At 40.9% G+C, this 23,466-nt stretch overlaps 1 protein-coding gene and 1 long non-coding RNA gene across 2 annotated transcripts in view; one reads left to right on the top strand and one right to left on the bottom strand.

Annotated features, from left to right (window-relative positions):
• Positions 1–4,640: 4,640 nt before the first annotated feature.
• LOC115137087 (uncharacterized) overlaps positions 4,641–23,466 on the top strand; it is a 33,584-nt gene continuing 14,758 nt past the window's right edge. Inside the window, exons 1-5 of the mRNA XM_029673129.2 lie at positions 4,641–4,781; positions 5,123–5,180; positions 17,647–17,789; positions 17,944–18,078; positions 18,396–18,622. Coding sequence (XP_029528989.1) covers positions 4,712–4,781; positions 5,123–5,180; positions 17,647–17,789; positions 17,944–18,078; positions 18,396–18,622 — 633 coding nt within the window. The 5' untranslated portion in view covers positions 4,641–4,711. The remainder of the gene's footprint in view (positions 4,782–5,122; positions 5,181–17,646; positions 17,790–17,943; positions 18,079–18,395; positions 18,623–23,466) is intronic.
• Positions 10,030–11,982, bottom strand: LOC135573921 (uncharacterized). Its single transcript, XR_010465004.1, has 2 exons — positions 11,488–11,982; positions 10,030–11,137 (listed from the first exon to the last, which is right to left on the bottom strand). It is a non-coding gene; the product is annotated as an uncharacterized LOC135573921 (long non-coding RNA).

The raw sequence follows: 23,466 nt of genomic DNA, 5'->3' as shown, positions 1-23,466 counted from the left end.
GTTGGACCACAGAATGAAGGAAAAGCAGCCAACAAGTGCTCAGCATATGTGGGAACTCCTTCAAGACTGTTGGAAAAGCATTCCAGGTGAAGCTGTATTACTTATAGTTGATGTAATGATCACGTGTTTGTAAAGAAAAACCAGGCACAAGAACTCCATTGAGTGGAGGCCACATCCAAGATTATTACAGTTTTTTTCGATTGCTAAACGACAGTGGGCACAACTGGAGTCACATGTGTAAAACTCTAACTACAGTCTGCACTACCAACAGTCACCTGAGCTAAACAGTTCACATCACCTGCGAAACTCATTCCAAGCAACACAACTCTTAACACATGGCTCAAAACACGCTCAGTGCAGCCAAACACTATGCACAACCCTCACTGAGATAACACACACTGTCACTCAGAACACACTGAGAGTAAAAACACTAGCATCAAACACCAATACAGAAAATACAAACTTTTCATCTTTACAGTTTGAACAATTTCAGTGACTTCATACAAAGTAATATTTTCTTCAAAGAAAAGAGTGACATTCTTTTTAGAACATAACAATTCTTTAAGGTAAATGAAAATTAGCAGTTTGCTTCAATAGTCTGTAGTAATTTACGGAATTACAGTAATGAGAAAAAAAGGTAGAAACTAAAAGTACATACTGTAATTCGAACAAATAATTGAGGGGCTAATCCTGCCTCTCTCTAGCATCAGGCCACAGGTTTTCTTCAACATCACATCTAATGTTTTCTCTTGCCATGCACCTGGGGAAGAACCTTCTGGAGTGCCTTATCCATCCCTGGCAGTCCTCTGGACTCGTGTCCTCACATCCGGCACGCATGGCTTCCAAAAGAGACATTTGGTCATGTGGGTGGTGACCAAACACTTTCCACCTCCAGGCAGAGAAAAACTCCTCTATTGGGTTGAGGAAGGGTGAATATGCAGGCAGGTACAAAACCATAAATCTGTGATGTGCTGCAAACCAATCTGTGACAGCTGCAGAGTGGTGAAAAGCAACGTTATCGCAAACTATGACAAAAACTTGGGGTTTCTTACTGGCTCCCCTGTTCTGCTGGCACTAGCTGAGCATAGAGCTGTTCTAGGAAAGCTATAAGCCTTTCTGTGTTGTATGGGCCAATGAGTGGTGTGTTGAGAAGCAAACCATCATTGGCCATTGCAGCACACATGGTGATATTTCCCCCTCTTTGGCCTGGAACCTCCACAGTGGCCCTTTGACCTATAACATTCCTTCCTCTGCGCCGTGTTTTGGCAAGGTTAAATCCAGCTTCATCGATAAATACAAATGAATGTGGTCTTTCCAGTGCTTCCACCTCCATTACTCTCTGAAAAACAGTAAGTGCACAGTTTTACTGTAGAAATGCTAGTGTTTTTTTTACTGTAAATATTTTGTATAGCTGTGTACGTAACCTCAGACGTCTTACCTGGACATATTGGTATCTTTGCTCTTTTACCCGTTCACTGTTTCTCTCGAACGGTACAGTGTATAACTGTTTCATTGTAACTTGGTGTTTCTTTAGGACTCGAGCAATAGTTGTTGTGCTGACAGAATTAACATTTTCAAATATATCATTATCAGCCAGCACTCTATCTTGAATCTCCCGCAGTTTTATTGCATTGTTGACAACAACCATGTCAACAATAGCATTTTCCTGCGCATCTGAAAATATTTTTCCTCTTCCCCCTGTTGGGGGCAGCCTTTGGGTCCTGTTGTAAAAATATATTTTACAGTCAAACTTAATGTAATATATATCTGTGTAAATATTCTATAATTGCAATACAAAATAGATTCCTGTAATGTTTTCATTTACTGTAAGGATGTAACTCACCAGTTTGCATGATGGAAAATTTGCATTACAGATGCCACTGTGGATCTTTGCAGATTGGGTTGCACCCTCAACCCTGCCTCTCTCAATGAGAGACCATGGTTCACGACATGGTCTATAAGTGTAGCCCTTATTTCATCTGAAATAACAGCTCTTTGTCTTCTTTGTCTTCCTCCACGCATCCGCCCTCTCCCTGCCACCCTTCTCCCTCCACGAACCCATCTTCCTTGTTCCATTTCCAAAATGAGTCTTTCTGAGCTCTACCTATATATACTGTAATATGTGTGTGTGTTCACTAACAAGTCTAAAACAAGACACCTGCTTAGCCTTTCAGCTGAAATTGCAATCAGCAGTGTTTGAAAGGCACAAGGCTGAAATCTATTCCGTTTTGAATGTGTGGTTCACAGTTTTGACAGCAGCGTGTTAGCATTTGAACAAAGTGCTGTAAATCCAAAGTGTTGTGCAGGCTGTGGTTAAAGTCATGGGATAAGTGTGTAGAGTTTTGAAAACTGTGTTCAAGCAATGAAAAACGAACTAGAGTTTGGTCCACATGAACTGCTGCTGTGCAGACTGTAGTTAGAGTTTTGCACATGTGACTCCAGTTGTGTCCACTGTCGTTTAGCAATCGAAAAAAACTGTAATGTCGCAAGATGTGAGTCTTTGAATAGCTCAATACAGCTTGATTTGTCTCGTTTGGTTTGGCTCAGTAGTGTGAAATGTCCCTGAGTACAGGAAGCAACATACATTATTGGGTGTTTACGTGAGAACCTTATCTCTTTTAGATGATTCAATTTGATCTAAATGTGTTTTTGGCAAAAGGTCCGGGGTGGGTTGCATAGTAATTCCCCTAAAATCCTCTTCTCGTGAACTGTGGACACATTCCTACTCTATGAGTTGCATTGCTTGGGACAAACAGTAGTGCGGAATAATTATGAATGTGGTTCCATTTTGGAAATGACTAACTTTATTTGTATGCTCAGGTCAGTGGAGGCGGGTGGGAGGAGCTATAGGAGGACGGGCTCATTGTAATGGCTAGATTTGAATAAATGGAACGATCTTGGTAGTGTAGAATGGTGGTGTACGTACAACCTGTGGTGGTTGATGAGTAAAGCTGAAATTGCCCTATTATTGACCTAGTCTCATTAATCAAAGAATAGCCCTCTCAGCCTCTGGTCCCCTGGTCCTCCTCACATTTTCCTCACATTTTCCTTCCATTCTTCCTATTTCCTCTTAAAATGTGTACGCCGATGATGTGGATGTTGATTAAGGCAGCCCTCCGCACCTCTCTGATTCGGAGGGGTTGGGTTAAATGCGGAAGACACATTTCAGTTGAATGCATTCAGTTGAACAACTGACTAGTATCTCCCTTTCCCTTACCCAGTTCCCCCTGGCCCCTACTGTCTCAGTCTCCAGTATCTATGCTGCAATAATCTATGTGACGGGGGGGGGAGGGTCAGTCTGTCCTTCCTGGTGTAATAATCCTGTCTTATCTGGTGTCCTGTGTGACAGTGTTGTCGTACTCGGGACCACATATTGACTGTCTCAGTCTTGTCTTGGTGACATTTTGTCTGTGAACCTGAGTCGTGTGATGTCGTGGAGGGGTCGTGGGGGGGGGGGGGGGGGGGGATGCTGCCCATGCAAAATAAAGTTTTAGTTTTGTCTGTTCAATCAGTAGCACACATAATCTACATTTCTCATTATGTGTGTGTGTGTGTGTGTGTGGTTTTGTGGTTTTTGTGGTGTGCAAATGGTTTTATAACTTCCCGGTCAAAAATGACAATCTTTGTACCCTTTTGTACAGCTTTCATGGAAATATGAACAAAGGCCATGTTTCACTTTATCTAATGTTGGGGTCACTCAGGGAAAAGTCATCAAATTTTAAGTTGAGAAAATATCATTTAAGGGGGTTTCTCTGTTGTTAAACATAGTGGTTGGTCATTTTTCACCCTTAAGATAACACAAGGGTTAAAACAATGATGCGTAATGATGGGCAGCCTGACACCCTTGAGTACCAGGGAGGGTGAGCAACAGGCGTGACAAGTTAGGGGGTGCTTTATTGAAAGAGTGACCATGACCACTCCACTACTGATGTTTGGTATGTGAGCATCCCTATCAAACTCTGCACATTCGCTAGAATTTGTCTGTACAATCCTCTGGACTTTTCTTAACATTTGTTTGTTTCATTTGTGCAGTTATTCTGGCTCTACCCTGCTACAGCGCACCTGGTAAGTGGAAAGCTCTATCATGTTATTCATCTGTTTGCATGAACGAAATGGAGCCAACTGTTGAGAGTTGTAGGGCTGTGTGGGCTACTACTCTTCCTCTCAGGTTGATGTGTGTACGGTATGTCGTAAAATGTAGGCTCCTCTTCTTTTACAGTAAGCAGTAGCAAAATTGATTGTGAATTATTTCTCTGTGGCTTGGACTTGAGAGTTTGCGCATCATGTACCGTACTTCCTTGATATGCCTGCTGAAAACAAATCTCAACCAGGAATGCATAGATTTTGGTTTAAAATCACAAGCAGAGTTCTGCCTGTATATGGGTATCTCCGCAATCTAGATGATACATTTGCGAAATCCTGTGAATCATCATTACGGTAAACAGAACGGCCTTCTCGAGCATAGTGGCTGTGTGGTTTTACAGAGCTCTGTGATGTTTTACCACTAACTACGAAGCGAAGCCAGTTCAAGCAGGAAGGTCGGTTTACACCAGTCGCAATCAAATCCCTCCAACCTTATTTCTGTGGTCTATTTAAGTTGACCCTTTCTGCTCACACATTCTCTTCTCCTGCATTGCTGTTGCGCTAAGCTATGCGATAGGCTTTTTCTTGCTGCTTAATGTTGCTGCTGTAACATATCTGCCACCCCGCTATGCGTTGCTTGGTTCCCACCAGCCCGGCCTCCATCTGTTTTGGTTCTGCTTTCTTTTCCTGTCAGATTGGTATGTATATCTCGCTCACTGCCCGAAGTTGATCAATAAGTGTAATAATTGACTCATTGCTCGGACGATGAGCTCTCCTGAAGGAGCTTGACGCCAAGATCAAATGTACTGTCATCTCTTTTGTAATACATGGTTAAAGGAATTGTGGGTTTAATTTCTGAATTGAAACAAGTAATGATTCAATTCTTTATTTGAAAAAAATTCTAAGCCACTGTCATTGACAATATTTTGCATAGGACATTTACATAGGACATTTTTCAGTTAGCGTTAGAGCTTCTCACAGAACACGTAGCCAGGATATTGTCTTAATGTGTGGATGTTCCTATTGTTCCATCTCACAGGGCAAATCAATCGTTTTGGACTTCCAGTCTCTGCCCATAGTAGGGATTTCTATGTCAGGTAAGTATAGTGAGTATATATTTCCCTCATCTGTGCTCTGTGTAGAAGTTGCCTAAAACTGACCTTAGATCAGTGTTAAGTGGGGTTATTTGTATTTTTGCTGGCCTACTACGCTGCGTACTCCGATGTACTCAACTTGGCAGAAAAACTACGAAGCCAGCTATAGCCTGTTGCTATAGCCTGTTGTTTATGAGTCTTGTGGTAAACCGTGGGGTTGAGTGTGCAGAGATTAACACGGAGACAGGGAGGTTCTAGTCAGAAAACACGACTTTACTAGGAAACAAAATAAACACAATAACAAAATAACTTAGGTTTGGCTCGGTCCTTCTTCTCAGATTCTGCTCTGTGTCTGTTTCTCGGTCTTCCCTCGCAGTGTGCCACGGTGCTCCCTTTGTGGCGTGCACAGCTGGTTAGCACTCTCCCCTAATTGCCCAGCCCATGTACTCCCAGCAGAGGGAGCCTTGGGGTAGACCTCCCGGGATACCCTTGGGGTAGACCGTACCCCCCCACCCCGTCCCCGTCCTACCCACCGCCCGGGAGGGAGGCGTGCTCAGGGCTAGGTTTGCATCCCTCCTGGAGAAGGCATCCACATTGCCTGTGGATGACAGAGCATCGCTGTAAGGACAGGAACCAGCGGGTCATTTGTGTTCTTTCCTCTTGCCATCCACACAAGGGGGACATGGTCAGTGATCAGGGTGAACTTCCTCCCGAGGAGGTAATACTTGAGGGTGTCCAGTGCCCACTTCACGGCGAGGCACTCCTTGACAATCGAGTATTTCTTCTCCCTAGGGAGGAGCTTCCTGCTGACATACATGATGGGGTGCTCCTCGCCTTCCTGCTCTTGGGACAAGGTTTTTCGAAAAGATTTTGAGAAGACAAGATTTTTTGAGAAGTCCGGGGTGACGAGTACCGGGTGCAAACATGACACGTCCTTCAGGGCCTGGAATGCCGAGTCTGTGTCCTGACAATCGCACCGTCTGGGGTAGGCGTGCCTTCGTTATGTCTGTGAGGGGAAAAGCTATTACGGCAAAGTTAGGTACAAATTGATTGTAGTAGCCTGCTAACCCCTCTTGGTTCGGGGGACCGGCCATTACCTAATTGCAGCTGGATATTTTTCTTGGGGCTTCACATTTCCCTGCCCGATTTGATAGCCCAGGTACTCCACCTCGGAGTAGCCCAATGTTGTGTCTCTGACTATGATTAACTTGTTGACGCACCCCATTCCGGTAGCGGGATAATTGTCATCAGCAACGCTGAATAGCATAGTGTGACAGTCAAATAATATTAATAAAAAATATTCCTCATGAAATCACAAGTGCAATATTGCAAAACACAGTTTAGTCTTTTGTTAACCCACCTGTCATCTCAGATTTTGAAATGATGCTTTACAGCGAAAGCAATCCAAGTGCTTGTGTAAGTTTATTGATCGCATGACAAAACATTAAGTACACTTAGCATCAGGTAGCTTGGTCACGAAAATCAGAAAAGCAATCTAATTAATTGTTTACCTTTGATCATCTTCGGATGTTTTCACTCACGAGACTCCCAGTTACACAACAAATGTTCCTTTTGTTCCATAAAGATTATTTTTATATCCAAAATACCTCAGTTTGTTTGTCGCATTATGTTCAGAAATCCACAGGAAAGAGCGGTCACGACAACGTAGACGAAATTCCAAATAATATCCATAATGTCCACAGAAACATGTCAAACATTTTTTATAATCAATCCTCAGGTTGTTTTTAAAATATATATTCGATAATATATCAAACGGGTGTGTAGGTTTTTCAATAGGACTGGGAGAAACAATGGCTGCTTTACTCTGTTACGCAAAACTCACTCTGAGAGCCCCCACCTATCCACTTACGCAATGTGATCTCTCTCGCTCATTTTTCTAAGCAAAAGCCTGAAACTATGTCTAAAGACTGTTGACACCTTAGGGAAGCCATAGAAAAGGGAATCTGGTTGATATGCTTTTAAATGGAGGATAGGCATGCATAGGAACAGAGAGGTTTCAAAATATGAGGCACTTCCTGATTGGATTTTCCTCAGGTTTTCGCCAGGAATATCAGTTCTGCTATACTCACATACAACATTTTGACAGTTTTGGAAACTTTAGAGTGTTTTCTATCCTAATCTGACAATTATATGCATATTCTAGTTTCTGGGGCTGAGAAATAGGCAGTTTCAAATGGGTATGTTTTTTAGCCAAAAACAAAAATACTGCCCCCTACACGCAAACGGTTCAAATATATGACATGCTATTTTATCAAATCGATTACCTAATATGATTGAATTAAATCATGCAACAAATAAATCATTAATAACCTGGGGCACCATGGAAGCATTCATTTATATAGAGCTGTTATCTCCTGAATCCACTCTCTTAAAGATCTGAAGATCTTTAATATCAATAGCAGTCAATTATTAATCGTCATCTTATTCAGTCTCATTCTGATTGTTGTAAAGTACTTGGTCATCTGCACAAACCCTGGCTAACAAGTTGAATCAGCAATACACAAATTGGCTTCATTATTTATTTAATAAATACCTAAATAATCACTCAGAATTACATATATATATGCCGCCAATGGGACTCCCGATCACAGCCGGTTGTGATACAGCCCGGGATCGGACCAGGGTCTGTAGTGATGCCTCTAGCACTGAGATGCAGTGCCTTAGACCGCTGCGTCACTCGGGAGCATTCACTGACATCAGTAAGGAGAGACACATTGCATCTAACAACAATAGATCTTGGACTATAATTTAATATTTATTTGTCATGACATTTCATAAACTGATTGACAGATCATTTTATTTTAAGACCACTTGGTGACTCATTTGTTGCCATTCTAAATGTCCTGAATAATGGAGAGAAAAACTAGGTGTCCAATTCGACACACAGAAACAAAAGAAAACATCCAGCAGCCGTTTAGCACACCATCAGAATATTGTCCCACTGATGGCCCATCAGGTTTCGATGGGCTCCTTATTGTTTTCAGATGATTGAATAGAATTAAGCTTCCAGAACACAGCTAAACTGTTCAATCAGCACACAGTCTGGACACGTTCCTACCTGTGCAGGTCATCACATTTCTGTTTCTAATATTCATATAGCAAAACCTCAGCCAACTGATAAAGACTTTCCATATTGGTGGCAATCACTAATAATACTTCTCCAATCTATGGATAGATATTCCGTATGTTCGGGCCGATAAACTGCTGTGCAGAAAATATCCTAAAATGAAAATGAATGAATCTGCACAGCGCTTTAGAGAGAATAAAGTAGACGGCACAGGTCAACATTTTGATTTATGGCCCTGTGTCCAGATGACGCGTACATGTCCAAATATGGGCCTCCGGCCAGGACATCCTGTTCCTGTTGTCACGTGTTAGAGGGTGTGTTATTTTATATCTATATTGCATCTATTCCTTTGAAGTTGTCATGCTGATTGATGTCTAGGGACCTGGTTGAACTGGGGATTATAAAAGAATTGTAAAAACTATGTATTTGTTGTTTTCTCGAGTGTACGAAAATTATTCTAATGATTGAAGTGTATATACCTAGTATGTTGTACTAGTATATACGTTAAGCTGACTTAAAAAAACATATTTATGAGTTAGTTAATTAAAGAAGCTGAATATAAAAAGTGTGGCTTCTTACATAGAAATGGGTCAGGCCTCTTGCTCAATAGCAAAAAGCAGATCATTCAATCTATGTTCTTACTGGTTCTAGACTATGTTGAAATAATCTAAATGAATGCAGCCACCACTTCATTAAAAACTATAGGTGCATTTGACTGTAGACCATTTTGTTTTATAATGGGTACATGTTCAGTACACATCCCTGCATTCTATATTATAAAGTAGGCTGTCGGTCTTTGAGGTCACTTAGGTCAATTTGTTGCTCTCTTTGCCTTTATACATCTCATTGGTTGTAAACATCTACAATAACCATTAGACGTACGCGTCAGAGTTATCATACCCAGTGTCGGGTTTGTACAGAGTTGGGTAAATTAGCTCTTTGCCCCCCCCTTACATGGGTAATAATCTACAAGCTGCTCTAAACGTTGATGTTTTGGTGTCTCTAGGTTAATCTCTAGACTGTTGAATGAGGCCTGTTACAACTTTCTTACAAACCCTTTAAAGGGAGTTTGTGAAACCATACAGTCATGGATGTATGTAAAACATATTTAACACGTATTGCAGGTTACAGAAGACTCCTGTTGTACTATGAATCCCCACTCATCCCTGTTAGATATTGTTGTGTTGGCTCTCTATGTATGTACATGTTTATAATCCACATAGTGTGATTATTGTTTTCCATAAAGTTAATAACCCCCTAAACCGAAATATGAAATTACCTTTAGGATCTCTTACCAACCTATTACTTTGTGGTTCTAACCTCCCTCTTTCAAAATCGCCACTGTGACCAAATCTCTAACATTCCTGATCCTTCCCATATATTTTAACCCTAAATCTCCCACAATAACGATTGTCTATTGTTAGTCTCAGTGACCTTACTGACAATATCAACGTTTTATACAGATCGAAATACATTGTTGGATACAGTGTGTCTTTCATTATGCGGACATTTGTTTATTAGACTATATTTCTCATTAAGAATACGGTTGTCAGCCGCTTGGTGCATGTACAAAGAAAAAGTACCAAATTCAACCATTGGTGGATGGTAACTAAAATAAAAAATAATGGCAATGTGTGTAGTCGTGTTAAGGTTTTCATTGTTTTATGGTTTTGCATATGACTGTGCATTATATGCTGTCGTAATAGGGTTGAGGATCAGATCAAGCTGTCACGATCGTCGTAAGAAGCGGACCAAAGCGCAGCGTGGTGTGAATGCAACGTTTTAATGGATGACGAAAACACGAAGTAAACTGAACAAAACAATAAATGAACAACGACTGTGACGCTATATACCAAATGTGCTGACACAAGCAACTAACATAGACAATCACCCACAATGACAAAACAGGCTACCTAAATATGGTTCCCAATCAGAGACAATGACTAACACCTGCCTCTGATTGAGAACCATATCAGGCCAAACACAGAAACAGAAAAACTAGACATACAACATAGAATGCCCACTCAGATCACACCCTGACCAAACAAAAGCTATAAACATACAAAGCAAACTATGGTCAGGGCGTGACACAAGCCTATTGGGAATTCTTGATCAATTATTGATCCAAAAAAAGACACACACCTGTTCTGGGTTAATTCCATAGCTATTTGCATGGCTTGGTATTGTATTAGCCGTGTATGAGACATGATAAATAATACAATTGAAGTAAAGTATAAAATAAACAGTATTATCCTAAATTGAGAGATTAATAAAAAATCACATCAACATCATAATCTTTCAAAATGTACCTGTTTTCCGTATAGAATGACATGTATACAGCTTATATTACAACTTTCTGTGTTACGTCTTAGTGGTTGTTTCTTTACTAAATAGGAACCTCAACAGTGTGTTAGTCTGAGAAACATTATTGAGATGGTTGGTTTATTGTTGTTGAAAGCTTGAAATGTACACATTGAGAAGTGATATTGCAGCAACAGTTTTAAAGGGGGTAATTGTATCAAATATATATATCCTTGCATGTTTGAATTAGAGCTCCTTTTAAAGTGTTTTCATCACAGCCTGGTAAACAGATTATTGTAAATTGTCTACGTTGACATTTCTGGTTATGTCTCACATGTAACATAATAATATTAAAGATTATGATAATAATGTTAGATTATTTTTTATAATAATACATATCTGCAAACCAAATGTATTTCTGAAAAACCCCTTTTTGCATCTTCAATAGTTGTAGATGTTCCAACGTTTGTAGATGACCCTCAGAGTCATAAAACAACCAGGGTTGCTGTAGAGTAAGTGCATAAATTCAACACTCAGGAGTCAATGTCCTATCTTTTGTCTTTTTCATGGCCTGAGAGAGAGAGAGAGAGAGAATATATTCCACACTTAAATAATAGGTCATCATTCACGCACACACCTTCATAGTTGTTTATAGTTTATTATCATAGTTTTGTCATAGCTTCTAATTATCGTTTCTAATCACAGATTGAATATAGTTGGCCTTGGTTTCTAATCATACATTCTAATGAATAAGCGCGTCATGTTGACCCTAAGAGGGCAGAAGCTATTGTTTACAAACAGTGTGAATAAAAAACATTGTTTCTTTGTATAAATAGTCTTCATTTTTAAAAACATACATGTAAATGCCTAGAATTAATACCTATCATTCTTAAATATTATATATCTATACACACACATCACCTTGAATATTCAACTCCCCTTCAAAAAAGTTCCATGAGGAAGGAAGGATTCCCCGATTATCATTTTATCTGTCCTGGGACTGCTGCCTGGTGTTTGGAGTTAGGGTGTAAGGTCGTTAGTACAAAAACGTAGAATAGCATCTGTTTCATCTGGTCTTTCGAAGTCGTTCAGAGTGCACACTTTTCGTTTTTTTAATATCTAAATATTCTTGGATATGTGGTTATTTGGACTTACGCCGAAAATTGTGTGATCGCGAAGGGCTAAGTAAAGGACAGGGCGCAGTTTGCTTCGGAGAATCCCCGTCTAACAGTCGCTTCCCAATCACTTATGTCCAGTAGCCTTCAGAAAAATCCATTAGGAGGGATTCACAGACTCTCTTTTTTTTATCTGTCCTAGCTGCTAAATATTCTGGGGCTATTGGTCTGTGGGCTTGAAGCTAAAGCTGTGCTAACATAGTGTTAAAGTATGCTCCACTAGACTCGCTCCGCTTTCGTGTCCCTAACTAGAGAACGTACGGAATGAGTTTATTTATTTTTTGGCAGATATCATGTATGCAACACCCTGTATATTTGGTTTAGAGAACAAAGGCAGTGAATTCAAACAACAGGAGGGGATGTCGAGACATTTAGTCTACAACCGGGGTGGGGGGCACCGGGCTCTGATTATAAATATCAATGTTTAACCCCGCAGGGGTCGGCAGATATTTGGACATGCTTTATGCACGATAGTGCAAACCTTGGTTTTTTAACGATCCCCTACAGAGAGAAAGTGCCGTGAGTGCAGATGCGCACACACACACACACACACACACACACACACACACACACACACACATACACCCACACACACACTCCTACTGGCCCATCACACTCACACTCACACCCTGATTTTCCGTGTCTTTTTTCTTCGCGACAGACCGGGGTGATGATGTAAAATACATTTTCCTATCGTTAAAGGGTGAGATACTGTTTTAAATTCCTTTTATTTAATTCCAAAATATTTAGTACAAACTTTTTTAAGACATGTTAGAATTAATTACCAAATCTTCCTAGTATTTAAACATGCATCACGAGTGTTTTATGTAAAAACATTGGAGGCCTACAGTTGTACATCATTACAAACTTTAATAACCAGTAATGTTTATAACATACCATTGTAGGAAAGACTATAAAATAATACATTGTTTTTTTAAAGACATTGCATTTCTCTGCGACAGACCAGGGTGTGAGAGGAAAGACAGTTTCCCCTTTCGTTAAAGGGTGAGATACATTTTTAAAACCAAAATTTTTAGTACATACATTTTAACACACGTTATAATTCAACATTTGTACTATTTCTTACAGATAATTCTTACAGATAAACACTAACCCAAAATATTAGTGTTACACAAACATGAATGTTTAACATTTTTTTAATGTATTTGATCATTTTCCATTTTAAACCATTTTGTTGAGCACGGTGCTCAATTCACCAGCAGTAACTAGAGAGGAACTACAAGTATTTCAGTGTGCTGTATTTGCCGACATCTGTAAGGGTAGTGATGGTGTGAATGCGTGGTCTCATCATTGAATGTCAATTTGCCTGACTGTTTTGACATCCGTTCATCATGATCCATTACACCTCAGGGCACAACAAGCTTAATACTAATATAGAAATTTACTTTTTTTTCTTCAAACATGCATACAGCACTGTGTAAAATAATCACAGAGTAAAACATTTGGAATTTCTCAGAATCGGAGTCACATAGCAAGTTGTTGCAAGAGTTCACAATTATTAAGGAGAGCGAAATATTATTACAATTGAGTAAATTATAATCACTTAAAAAAGTATTTAAATTAGTTGGAAAAATGAAATGAACAAACCATTGAAAGTACTTGCACACATTTTTATTAAAACTTCTTAGGGCTGAAATCTCGTTAACGGGATCGATATGACAACAGCCAGTGAAAGTGCAGGGTGCCAAATTCAAAACAACAGAAATCTCATAATTAGAATTCCTCAAACATACATGTATCTCATACCATTTTAAAGCTAATCTTGTTGTTAATCCCACCACAGTGCCCGATTTCAAATAGGCTTTACAGCGAAAGCACCAGAAACGATTATGTTAGGTCACCACCAAGCCACAGAATAAACACAGCCATTTTTCCAGCCAAAGATAGGATTCACAAAAAGCACAAATAGAGATAAAATTAATCACTAACCTTTGATGATCTTCATCAGATGACACTCATAGGACTTCATGTTACACAATACATGTATGTTTTGTTTGATAAAGTTCATATTTATATTAAAAAAATCTGAGTTTACATTGGCGCATTACGTTTAGTAGTTCCAAGTGATTCCAGTGATTTTGCAATTTTACAGAAATATTCATCATAAATGTTGATGAAAATACAAGTGTTACACATGGAATTAGATACACCTCTCCTTAATGGAACCGCTGTGTCAGATTTAAAAAAAGATTCACAGAAAAAGCAAACCATGCAATAATCTGAGAACGGCGCTCAGAAAAAAAAAATGTATCCGCCATGTTGGAGTCAACAGAAATCAGAAATAACATTATAAATATTCCCTTAACTTTGATGATCTTCATCAGAATGCACTCAAAGGAATCCTAGTTCCACAATAAATGTTTGATTTGTTCGATAATGTCCATTATTTATGTCCAAATAGATACATTTGTTAGGGTGTTTAGTACACAAATCCAAACGCTCGTGCAGGTCCAGCCAAACGTCGGACGAAAAGTTCAAAAAGTTATATTACAGGTCATAGAAACATTTCACCCTAAGTATAGAATCAATCTTTTGGATGTTTTTATCATAAATCTTCAATAACATTCCAACCGGAGAATTCCATTGTCTGTAGAAAAGCCATGGAATGCAGGTCCCTCTCATGTGAAATGCGTATGACCAGGACCTGGCTCTCTGCCAGACCACTGACTCAAAGAGCTCTCATCAGGCCCCATATCACAGTAGAAGCCTCATTCAAGTTTCTAAAGACGGTTGACATCTAGTGGAAGTCCTAGGAAGTGCAACTTCACCCATATCCCACTGTGTATTCGATAGGGCTGAAACTTCAGAGTTTTTTATATCCAAATGTACTAATAATATGCATATATTAGCAACTGGGACTGAGGAGCAGGCCGTTTACTCTGGGCACCTTATTCATCCAAGCTACTCAATACTGCCCCCAGCCATAAGAAGTTTATACAGTTTGGACACAACTTCACTGTTTTATTTTTTAATTTTTAATTCTACCCCTTTTTTCTCCACAATTTCATGGTATCCAATTGTTTTAGTAGCTACTATCTTGTCTCATCGCTACAACTCCCGTACGTGCTCGGGAGAGACAAAGGTTGAAAGTCATGCGTCCTCCGATACACAACCCACCCAAGCCGCACTGCTTCTTAACACAACCCAGAAGCCAGCCCGCACCAATATGTCAGAGGAAACACCGTGCACCTGGCAACCTTGGTTAGCGCGCACTGCACCCAGCCCGCCGGTGCACGATGAGACAAGGACCAAGCCCTCCCTAACCCGGACAACACTAGGCCAATTGTGCGCCGCCCCATGGACCTGAGCCTGGGCGCGAACCCAGAGTCTCTGATGGCACAGCTGGCGCTGCAGTACAGCGCCCATAACCACTGCGCCACCCTGGAGGCACTGTTATTTTTCACTGTTTTCTACATTGTAAAATTATAGTGAAGACATCAAAACTATGAAAAAACACATGGAATGATGTAGTAATCAAAAAAGTGTGAAACAAATCAAAATATATTTTATAGTTAGTAGCCACCCTTTGCCTTCACGACAGCTTTGCACACTTTTGGCATTATCTCAAGCAGCTTCACCTGGAATGCTTTTCTTGAAGGAGTTCCCACATATGCTGAGTACTTGTTGGCTGCTTTTCCTTCACTCTGCGGTCCAACTCATCCCAAACCATCTGAATTGGGTGGAGTCGGATGATTGTGGAAGCCAGGTCATCTGATGCAGCACTCCATCACTCTCCTTCTTGGTTCAAAAGCCCTTACACAGCCTGGAGCTGTGTTGGGTCATTGTCCTGTTGAAAAACAAGTCCCACTAAGCGCAATCCAGATGGGATGGCGTATCGCTGCAGAATGCTGTGGTAGCCATGCTGGTTAAGTGTGCCTTGAATTCTAAATAAATCACTGACAGTGTCACCAGCGAAGCACCCCCACACCATGGCACCTCCTCCTCCATGCTTCATGGTGGGAACCACACATGTGGAGATCATCCGTTAACCTACTCTGCGTCTCACAAAGACACGGCGGTTGGAACCAAAAATCTTGAATTTGGACTCATCAGACCAAAGGACAGATTTCCCCCGGTCTAATGTCCATTGCTCATGTTTCTTGGCCCAAACAAGTTTCATCTTCTTATTAGTGTACTTTAGTAGTGGTTTCTTTGCAGCAATTCGACCACGAAGGCCTGATTCACGCAGTCTCTGAACAGTTGATGTTGAGATGTGGCTGTTACTTGAACTCTGTGAAGCATTTATTTGGGATGCAATTTCTAAGGCTGGTAACTCTAATGAACTTATCCTCTGCAGCAGAGGTAACTCTGGCTCTTCCTTTCCTGTGATGGTCCTCATGAGAGCAAGTTTCATCATAGGGCTTGATGGTTTTTGCAACTGCACTTTAAGAAACTTTCAAAGTTCTTAACATTTTCCGGATTGACTGATGGAATGTCATTTCTCTTTGCTTATTTGAGCTGTTCTTGCCATAATATGGACTTGGTCTTCTACCAAATAGGGCTATCTTCTCTATACCACCCCTACCTTGTCTCAACACAACTGATTGGCTCAAAAGCATTAAGAAGGAAAGAAATTCCACAAATTAACTTTTAACAAGGCACACCTGTAAATTCTAGGTTACTAGCTCATGAAGCTGGTTGAGAGAATGCCAAGAGTGTGCAAAGCTGTCATCAAGGCAAAGGGTGGCTACTCTGAAGAATCTCAAATATAAAATATATTTGTTTAACACATTTTTGGTTACTACATGATTCCATGTGTTATTTAATAGTTTAGATATCTTCACTATTATTATACAATGTAGAAAATAGTAAAAATAAAGAAAAACCCTGGAATGAGTAGGTGTCCAAACTTTTGACTGGTACTGTATGTCAATTTCAATTCAAGATTTTTCAAGTAATCCACATATCCCTGTTTTATTTATTCTGTCAACATGGTAAAAAACTAGATATTGCCTAGGTCTAGATATAGTAAGTCTATATAGGCTGGTTTAAAGAGTTTCACAGCCAGCCGTTCTGCACACACTAAAATCACAGTGTTTCCAATTCTATAGCCATGTTACATAGTGTTTTTTAAAATTGAAATGACCACGTCAGCCTTTAACCATCCAAATATTTTATACAAAATTCTGCCGATATGAACTCATTTATTTTAGTACATAGAGTGAACCAATTTCTGTAGGATATAGGCCCACATACAATATTTTGTTCTTACCTATGAATGAATGCAGCTCAAGCTTCCTGTGACTTGTTCAATTGCATGCAGCTCGGATTTATTTTGTGAAGAAGAGGTATCAAGATGTGATAAAATATTGACATGGCCTATAATCAAAAAATTACAGCCTTCCCGACTTTCTCCGTGAGCAGCCGTTCCTGTACAATATACCGCGTTGAGACAGTGCTTTGGTTTAGGGTCAACTTCATCCTACTACCTTTCTTTAATTAAGATGTGTCATCATGACCTGTATATGTGAGGATTGCATTTCCACTCTATGTCTATGTCTAGTTACTCTTAGAAAAAAACAGTTCCAAAGGGGTTCTTTGGCTGCCCCCATAGTATGTCCATTTGAAGAACCCTTTTTGGTTCCAGGTGGAACTCTTTTTGGTTCCTGGTATAACACCTTTGGGTTCAATGTAGAACCCTCTGTGGAACGAGTTCTACATGGAATTCAAAGTTTCTACCTGGAAAACAAAAATGGTTCCAGGTAGAAATGGTGGTATGGTAATTTATTTGAATTTGGCACTCTGCATTTTCTCTGACTTTTGGCCAAGTGGGACGCTACCGTCCCACATATCCCAGAGAGGTTCCAGATAACACCGTTTTTTAAAGAATGTATGTGCTGCACATAATGCCTTATAGACTTGAAGATGAGCCTCTGCCTTGCAGGTCTCCCAGAGATCAAGTATGCGCCAGGGTGAACATTGACATTCTAGAGTTCACCTGCTGTGAAGGAGAACGGCATGAGGGGGCTGGGCAGTCCTGCTGTGGAAAGAGGTCCTTCAACGTCATCCAGGCTTCATGTTGTGATGGTGAGATAGACAGAGTCATGTCTCCTAGCAGGATCCCACTGCATCTATTCATTCTAACCTGATAACTGTGAAAACATTATTTACTCAGCACCTTCCAAGTTTTGTTTTGATATGCTTGATATGTGTTTATCTGTGATTCAACCATTTCTTGCAGGTCAGCTGACTCCGCATGTGAGCCAGCTGGTGTCAGATTGCTGTGGCTCTAGGGCCTATGATCCACTCAACCAGCTATGCTGTGACTTACAGATTCTAACCAGGACCCAACCCCATTCCAAGTGTTGTAGAAAAGGTAAGCGAGATCAGATCTAATCACATCTATTGACGTCTTTGCTGTCATCATCAATTACGTAGTTGTGTTTTTTTTTTCATTCTTCCCAAAACCATAAAAACAGGTGCTGTTGTTTTACTGTTTTTACCATAGAGGTCTGTCTCCTCCGAAAGCTGTTTGTGAGATGTTTCCCAATTCTCTCATGCTAAGTCTTTGTGACATCCTAATTTTCCACCTGCACCTCATGGCTCTTATGTTCACTTTCACAATGTCAACCTTATAACACTTGACCTGAACACTTGAAAGCACTTGATCAATCCTTATTACCTGTTCCACAGAGCTTTACAATGAAGACCACCAGCTCTGCTGTGGACATGTCGATAAAGGAAGGAAGGTCCTGACCAAAATGTCCCGTCACCACTTGTGCTGTGGAGACCACCAGTTTGATCCACGAAGCCACTGCTGCTGCCACCACATCACTGAACCATTAAACCCTCAGCCTCTCAATGCAAGCTGCTGTGCCATCCAGGCAGCGCGACATACTCGCCCAGCGCAAACTGTTCAGGTACAAAACATATTTGTGCCATACGCACTGAACCTTCTGAACATATAAGAACATTAGGGGCATCAAATCAAAATCAATATATATTGGTCACGTACACATATTTAGCAGATGTTATTGCGGGTGTAGTAAAATGCTTGTGTTCCTAGCTCCAACAGTGAGGTGGTATCACAACAATATACACAAAGCTAAAAGTAAAAGAATGGAATTAAGCAATGTCTGAGTGGCATTGAATAAAATACACTAGAATACAGTATACACCTATGAAATGAGTAAAGCAGCACATAAACATTATTAAAGTGACTAGTGTTCCATTTAAAGTGACGAGTGATTCCATGTCTATGTACATAGGGAAGCAGCCTCTAAGGTGCAGGGTTGAGTAACTGGGTGGTAGCTGGCAAGTGATGGCTATTTAACAGTCTGAGGGCCTTGAGATCGAAGCTGTTTTTCAGTCTCTCAGTCCCAGCTTTGATGCAACTGTACTGAGCTCCCCTTCTGGATGATAGCGGGTTGAACAGGCCGTGGCTCGGGTAGGGGATGGCCTTGGTGATCTGTTGTGCATTGATATTCTAGTTTTGTCCCTTTAGGGTACCTGTAACCCCCCTTGCTTACCTAAGTTAAAATGCTTGGAATGTTCTTCATGTGAAACGCATTAAACAATGCCCACATTAATTTCTAATTTCATCAGTTTCTGTTTGGCCGACGATTCACACTGCTGATGGAACAAAGACCCCTCACCTCCATCTTTGGTCCCCACACCGGTGATGGGCATCATTGTTATCTGCTCACCACTACGATATCAAGTTCAGAAGGTGTGAGCAGCACTGCAGTGCAGAAGGCCTCTCAAGGCTCCCCTTACCTGTTGCACACACTGAGCACTCCCAGGCTGAAATCTTCTACTTCAAGGAAGTGACGAATGCCCAAGTTACATCTGTCCAAGTGAAAAAGTTCACCCACACTGATCCAGTGATGTCTGAGGTCGTGGATATTGTCACTCGTGGAGAAGGACATACAGTGCCTTGCGAAAGTATTCGGCCCCCTTGAACTTTGCGACCTTTTGCCACATTTCAGGCTTCAAACATAAAGACATAAAACTGTATTTTTTTGTGAAGAATCAACAACAAGTGGGACACAATCATGAAGTGGAACGACATTTATTGGATATTTCAAACTTTTTTAACAAATCAAAAACTGAAAAATTGGGCGTGCAAAATTATTCAGCCCCCTTAAGTTAATACTTTGTAGCGCCACCTTTTGCTGCGATTACAGCGATTAAGTCGCTTGGGGTATGTCTCTATCAGTTTTGCACATCGAGAGACTGAATTTTTTTCCCATTCCTCCTTGAAAAACAGCTCGAGCTCAGTGAGGTTGGATGGAGAGCATTTGTGAACAGCAGTTTTCAGTTCTTTCCACAGATTCTCGATTGGATTCAGGTCTGGACTTTGACTTGGCCATTCTAACACCTGGATATGTTTATTTTTGAACCATTCCATTGTAGATTTTGCTTTATGTTTTGGATCATTGTCTTGTTGGAAGACAAATCTCCGTCCCAGTCTCAGGTCTTTTGCAGACTCCATCAGGTTTTCTTCCAGAATGGTCCTGTATTTGGCTCCAGCCATCTTCCCATCAATTTTAACCATCTTCCCTGTCCCTGCTGAAGAAAAGCAGGCCCAAACCATGATGCTGCCACCACCATGTTTGACAGTGGGGATGGTGTGTTCAGGGTGATGAGCTGTGTTGCTTTTACGCCAAACATAACGTTTTACATTGTTGCCAAAAAGTTCCATTTTGGTTTCATCTGACCAGAGCACCTTCTTCCACATGTTTGGTGTGTCTCCCAGGTGGCTTGTGGCAAACTTTAAATGACACTTTTTATGGATATCTTTAAGAAATGGCTTTCTTCTTGCCACTCTTCCATAAAGGCCAGATTTGTGCAATATACGACTGATTGTTGTCCTATGGACAGAGTCTCCCACCTCAGCTGTAGATCTCTGCAGTTCATCCAGAGTGATCATAGGCCTCTTGGCTGCATCTCTGATCAGTCTTCTCCTTGTATGAGCTGAAAGTTTAGAGGGACGGCCAGGTCTTGGTAGATTTGCAGTGGTCTGAAACTCCTTCAATATTATCGCTTGCACCGTGCTCCTTGGGATGTTTAAAGCTTGGGAAATCTTTTTGTATCCAAATCCGGCTTTAAACTTCTTCACAACAGTATCTCGGACCTGTCTGGTGTGTTCCTTGTTCTTCATGATGCTCTCTGCGCTTTTAACGGACCTCTGAGACTATCACAGTGCAGGTGCATTTATACGGAGACTTGATTACACACAGGTGGATTGTATTTATCATCATTAGTCATTTAGGTCAACATTGGATCATTCAGAGATCCTCACTGAACTTCTGGAGAGAGTTTGCTGCACTGAAAGTAAAGGGGCTGAATAATTTTGCACGCCCAATTTTTCAGTTTTTGATTTGTTAAAAAAGTTTGAAATATCCAATAAATGTCGGTCCACTTCATGATTGTGTCCCACTTGTTGTTGATTCTTCACAAAAAAATACAGTTTTATATCTTTATGCTTGAAGCCTGAAATGTGGCAAAAGGTCGCAAAGTTCAAGGGGGCCGAATACTTTCGCAAGGCACTGTATGTCGGACAGCCTACAACCTTACCTAGTGAGGAGAAACGAGCTCACAGTTAAGTTTGGATGCTTGCTATGGGGTTTTCGAGTTATCATACCGCCGCCACTGAGAAGGCAGGTGCTTGAAGAACTCCATTCAGGGCACTGTGGCATGGTGCGAATGAAGTAGATTGCATGAAGCTATCGAAGACAAGGTCAAGTCATGTTCTGCATGTCAAAAGATGAGGAACATGCTTCACCTAGCGCCACTACACCCATGGGAATTCCCAGAGGAGCCTTGGCAGCGAGTCCACATAGACTATGCAGGCCCACTGGAGGATCGTAATATTCTTAGTCGTAGTTGACGCACACAGCAAATGGCATGAGGTCATAGTGATGAAGAGCACCTTAGCAGTGAGAACCATCGAAGAGCTACGGTCAATCTTCAGTCACTTCGGCTTGCCAACGCAACTCGTTCGTGATAATGGCCCCCAACTGGTGTCTGAAGAGTTCCGATCATTCATGGCATATGCAATTCAGCACATCAAGTCAGCGCCGTATCACCCTGCAACGAACGGCCTCGCTGAAAGGTTTGTCCAAACGATGAAGCAAGTTTTAAAATCATCACAAGACTCAGAGACAATGTGACTGTAGACTCATCTGTACGTCGTCATTACCCTGCAAGAGAAAGACGACCCCCTGACAGGTTGACTATATAGTTCAGACTAACCTCCGACATTGGGGCAGAATACACCCCAGGGTTAAGTCTGGGACGTGAGGCAGTCTACCCTCTTTCCCTTGTTTAGAAAAGGTTATTCTGAAAAGTTCATTTATTTACATTAAGATAACTTATGTTAAAAAGAAAACAATAGGCAAAACAGTGATTATTTACTTTTTCCTTATGAGTCATCAAAGGTAAAGGGGAGGAATATGTTGTGTATTGATATTCTAGTTTTGTCCCTTTAGGGCACCTGTAACCCCCCCTTCAGCCTCCTGAGGTTGAAGAGGTGCTGTTGAGCCATCTTCACCACACTGTCTGTGTGGGTGGACCATTTCAGATTGTCAATAATGTGTACAGCAAGGAACTTGAAGCTTTTCACCTTCTCCACAGCAGTCCCGTTGATGTGAATAGGGGAGTGCTCTCCATGACGTCCACGATCAGCTCCTTAATTTAGTTGACGTTGAGGTAGAGGTTATTTTCCTGGCACCACTCTCCCAGGGCCCTCACCTCCTCCCTGTGGGCTCTCTCGTCATTGTTGGTAATCAGGCCTACTACTGTTGTGTCGTCTGCAAACGTGATGATTGAGTGTGTGGCAACACAGTCAAATCAAATGTTATTTGTCACATGCGTCAAATACAACAGTTGTAGACTTTACAGTCAAATGCTTATTTAACTTCTTGCGTCGAGCCATCCTGGATCCGGTATCGTGACTACAGCCTCAAGCTCATTACCATAACGCAACGTTAACTATTCATGAAAATCGCAAATGAAATGAAATGAATCTATTTGCTCTCAAGCTTAGCCTTTTGTTAACAACACTGTCATCTCAGATTTTCAAAATATGCTTTTGAACCATAGCTAAACAAGCATTTGTGTAACAGTATTGCTAGCCTAGCATAGGATTATGCCTCTCTTTCACCATGCAACATTTTCCACAAAAACCAGAAAAGCATTCAAATAAAATCATTTACCTTTGAAGAACTTCGGATGTTTTCAATGAGGAGACTCTAGATAGCAAATGTTCAGTTTTTCCTGAAAGATTATTTGTTTAGGACAAATCGCTCTGTTTTCTGCGTCACGTTTAGCTACGAAAAAAAACCTGTATCCAGGATTGTGTAAATCTATCCGCAAGCTCATTAGCATAACACAACGTTAACTATTCATGAAAATCGCAAATGAAATGAAATTAATCTATTTGCTGTCTTACTCACTCACGTCGGCCACGAAGAACGAGAGCCCACAGTCCTTGGAAGCGGACCACGTTGGTGGCACTGTGTTATCCTTAAAGTGGGCAATGAAGGTGTTTAGCTTGTTCAGAAGCAAGACGTAGGTGTCCGCAACGTGCCTGGCTTTCTCTTTGTAATCCGTGATTGTCTGTAGACCCTGCCACATACGTCTCGTGTCTGAGCCGTTGAATTGCCAATAATAAATGTGGCCTCAGGATATGTGGTTTCCACTTTGCACAAAGTTCAGTGAGGGCCGTTATGGTATCGGCTCGAGGGGAATATACATGGCT

This window comes from Oncorhynchus nerka, linkage group LG11 (genome assembly GCF_034236695.1).
Source record: "Oncorhynchus nerka isolate Pitt River linkage group LG11, Oner_Uvic_2.0, whole genome shotgun sequence".
Classification (NCBI taxonomy): Eukaryota; Metazoa; Chordata; class Actinopteri; order Salmoniformes; family Salmonidae; genus Oncorhynchus; species Oncorhynchus nerka.
Note: the sequence above shows the minus strand (reverse complement) of the source record. Positions and strands in the feature narration are given on the sequence as shown.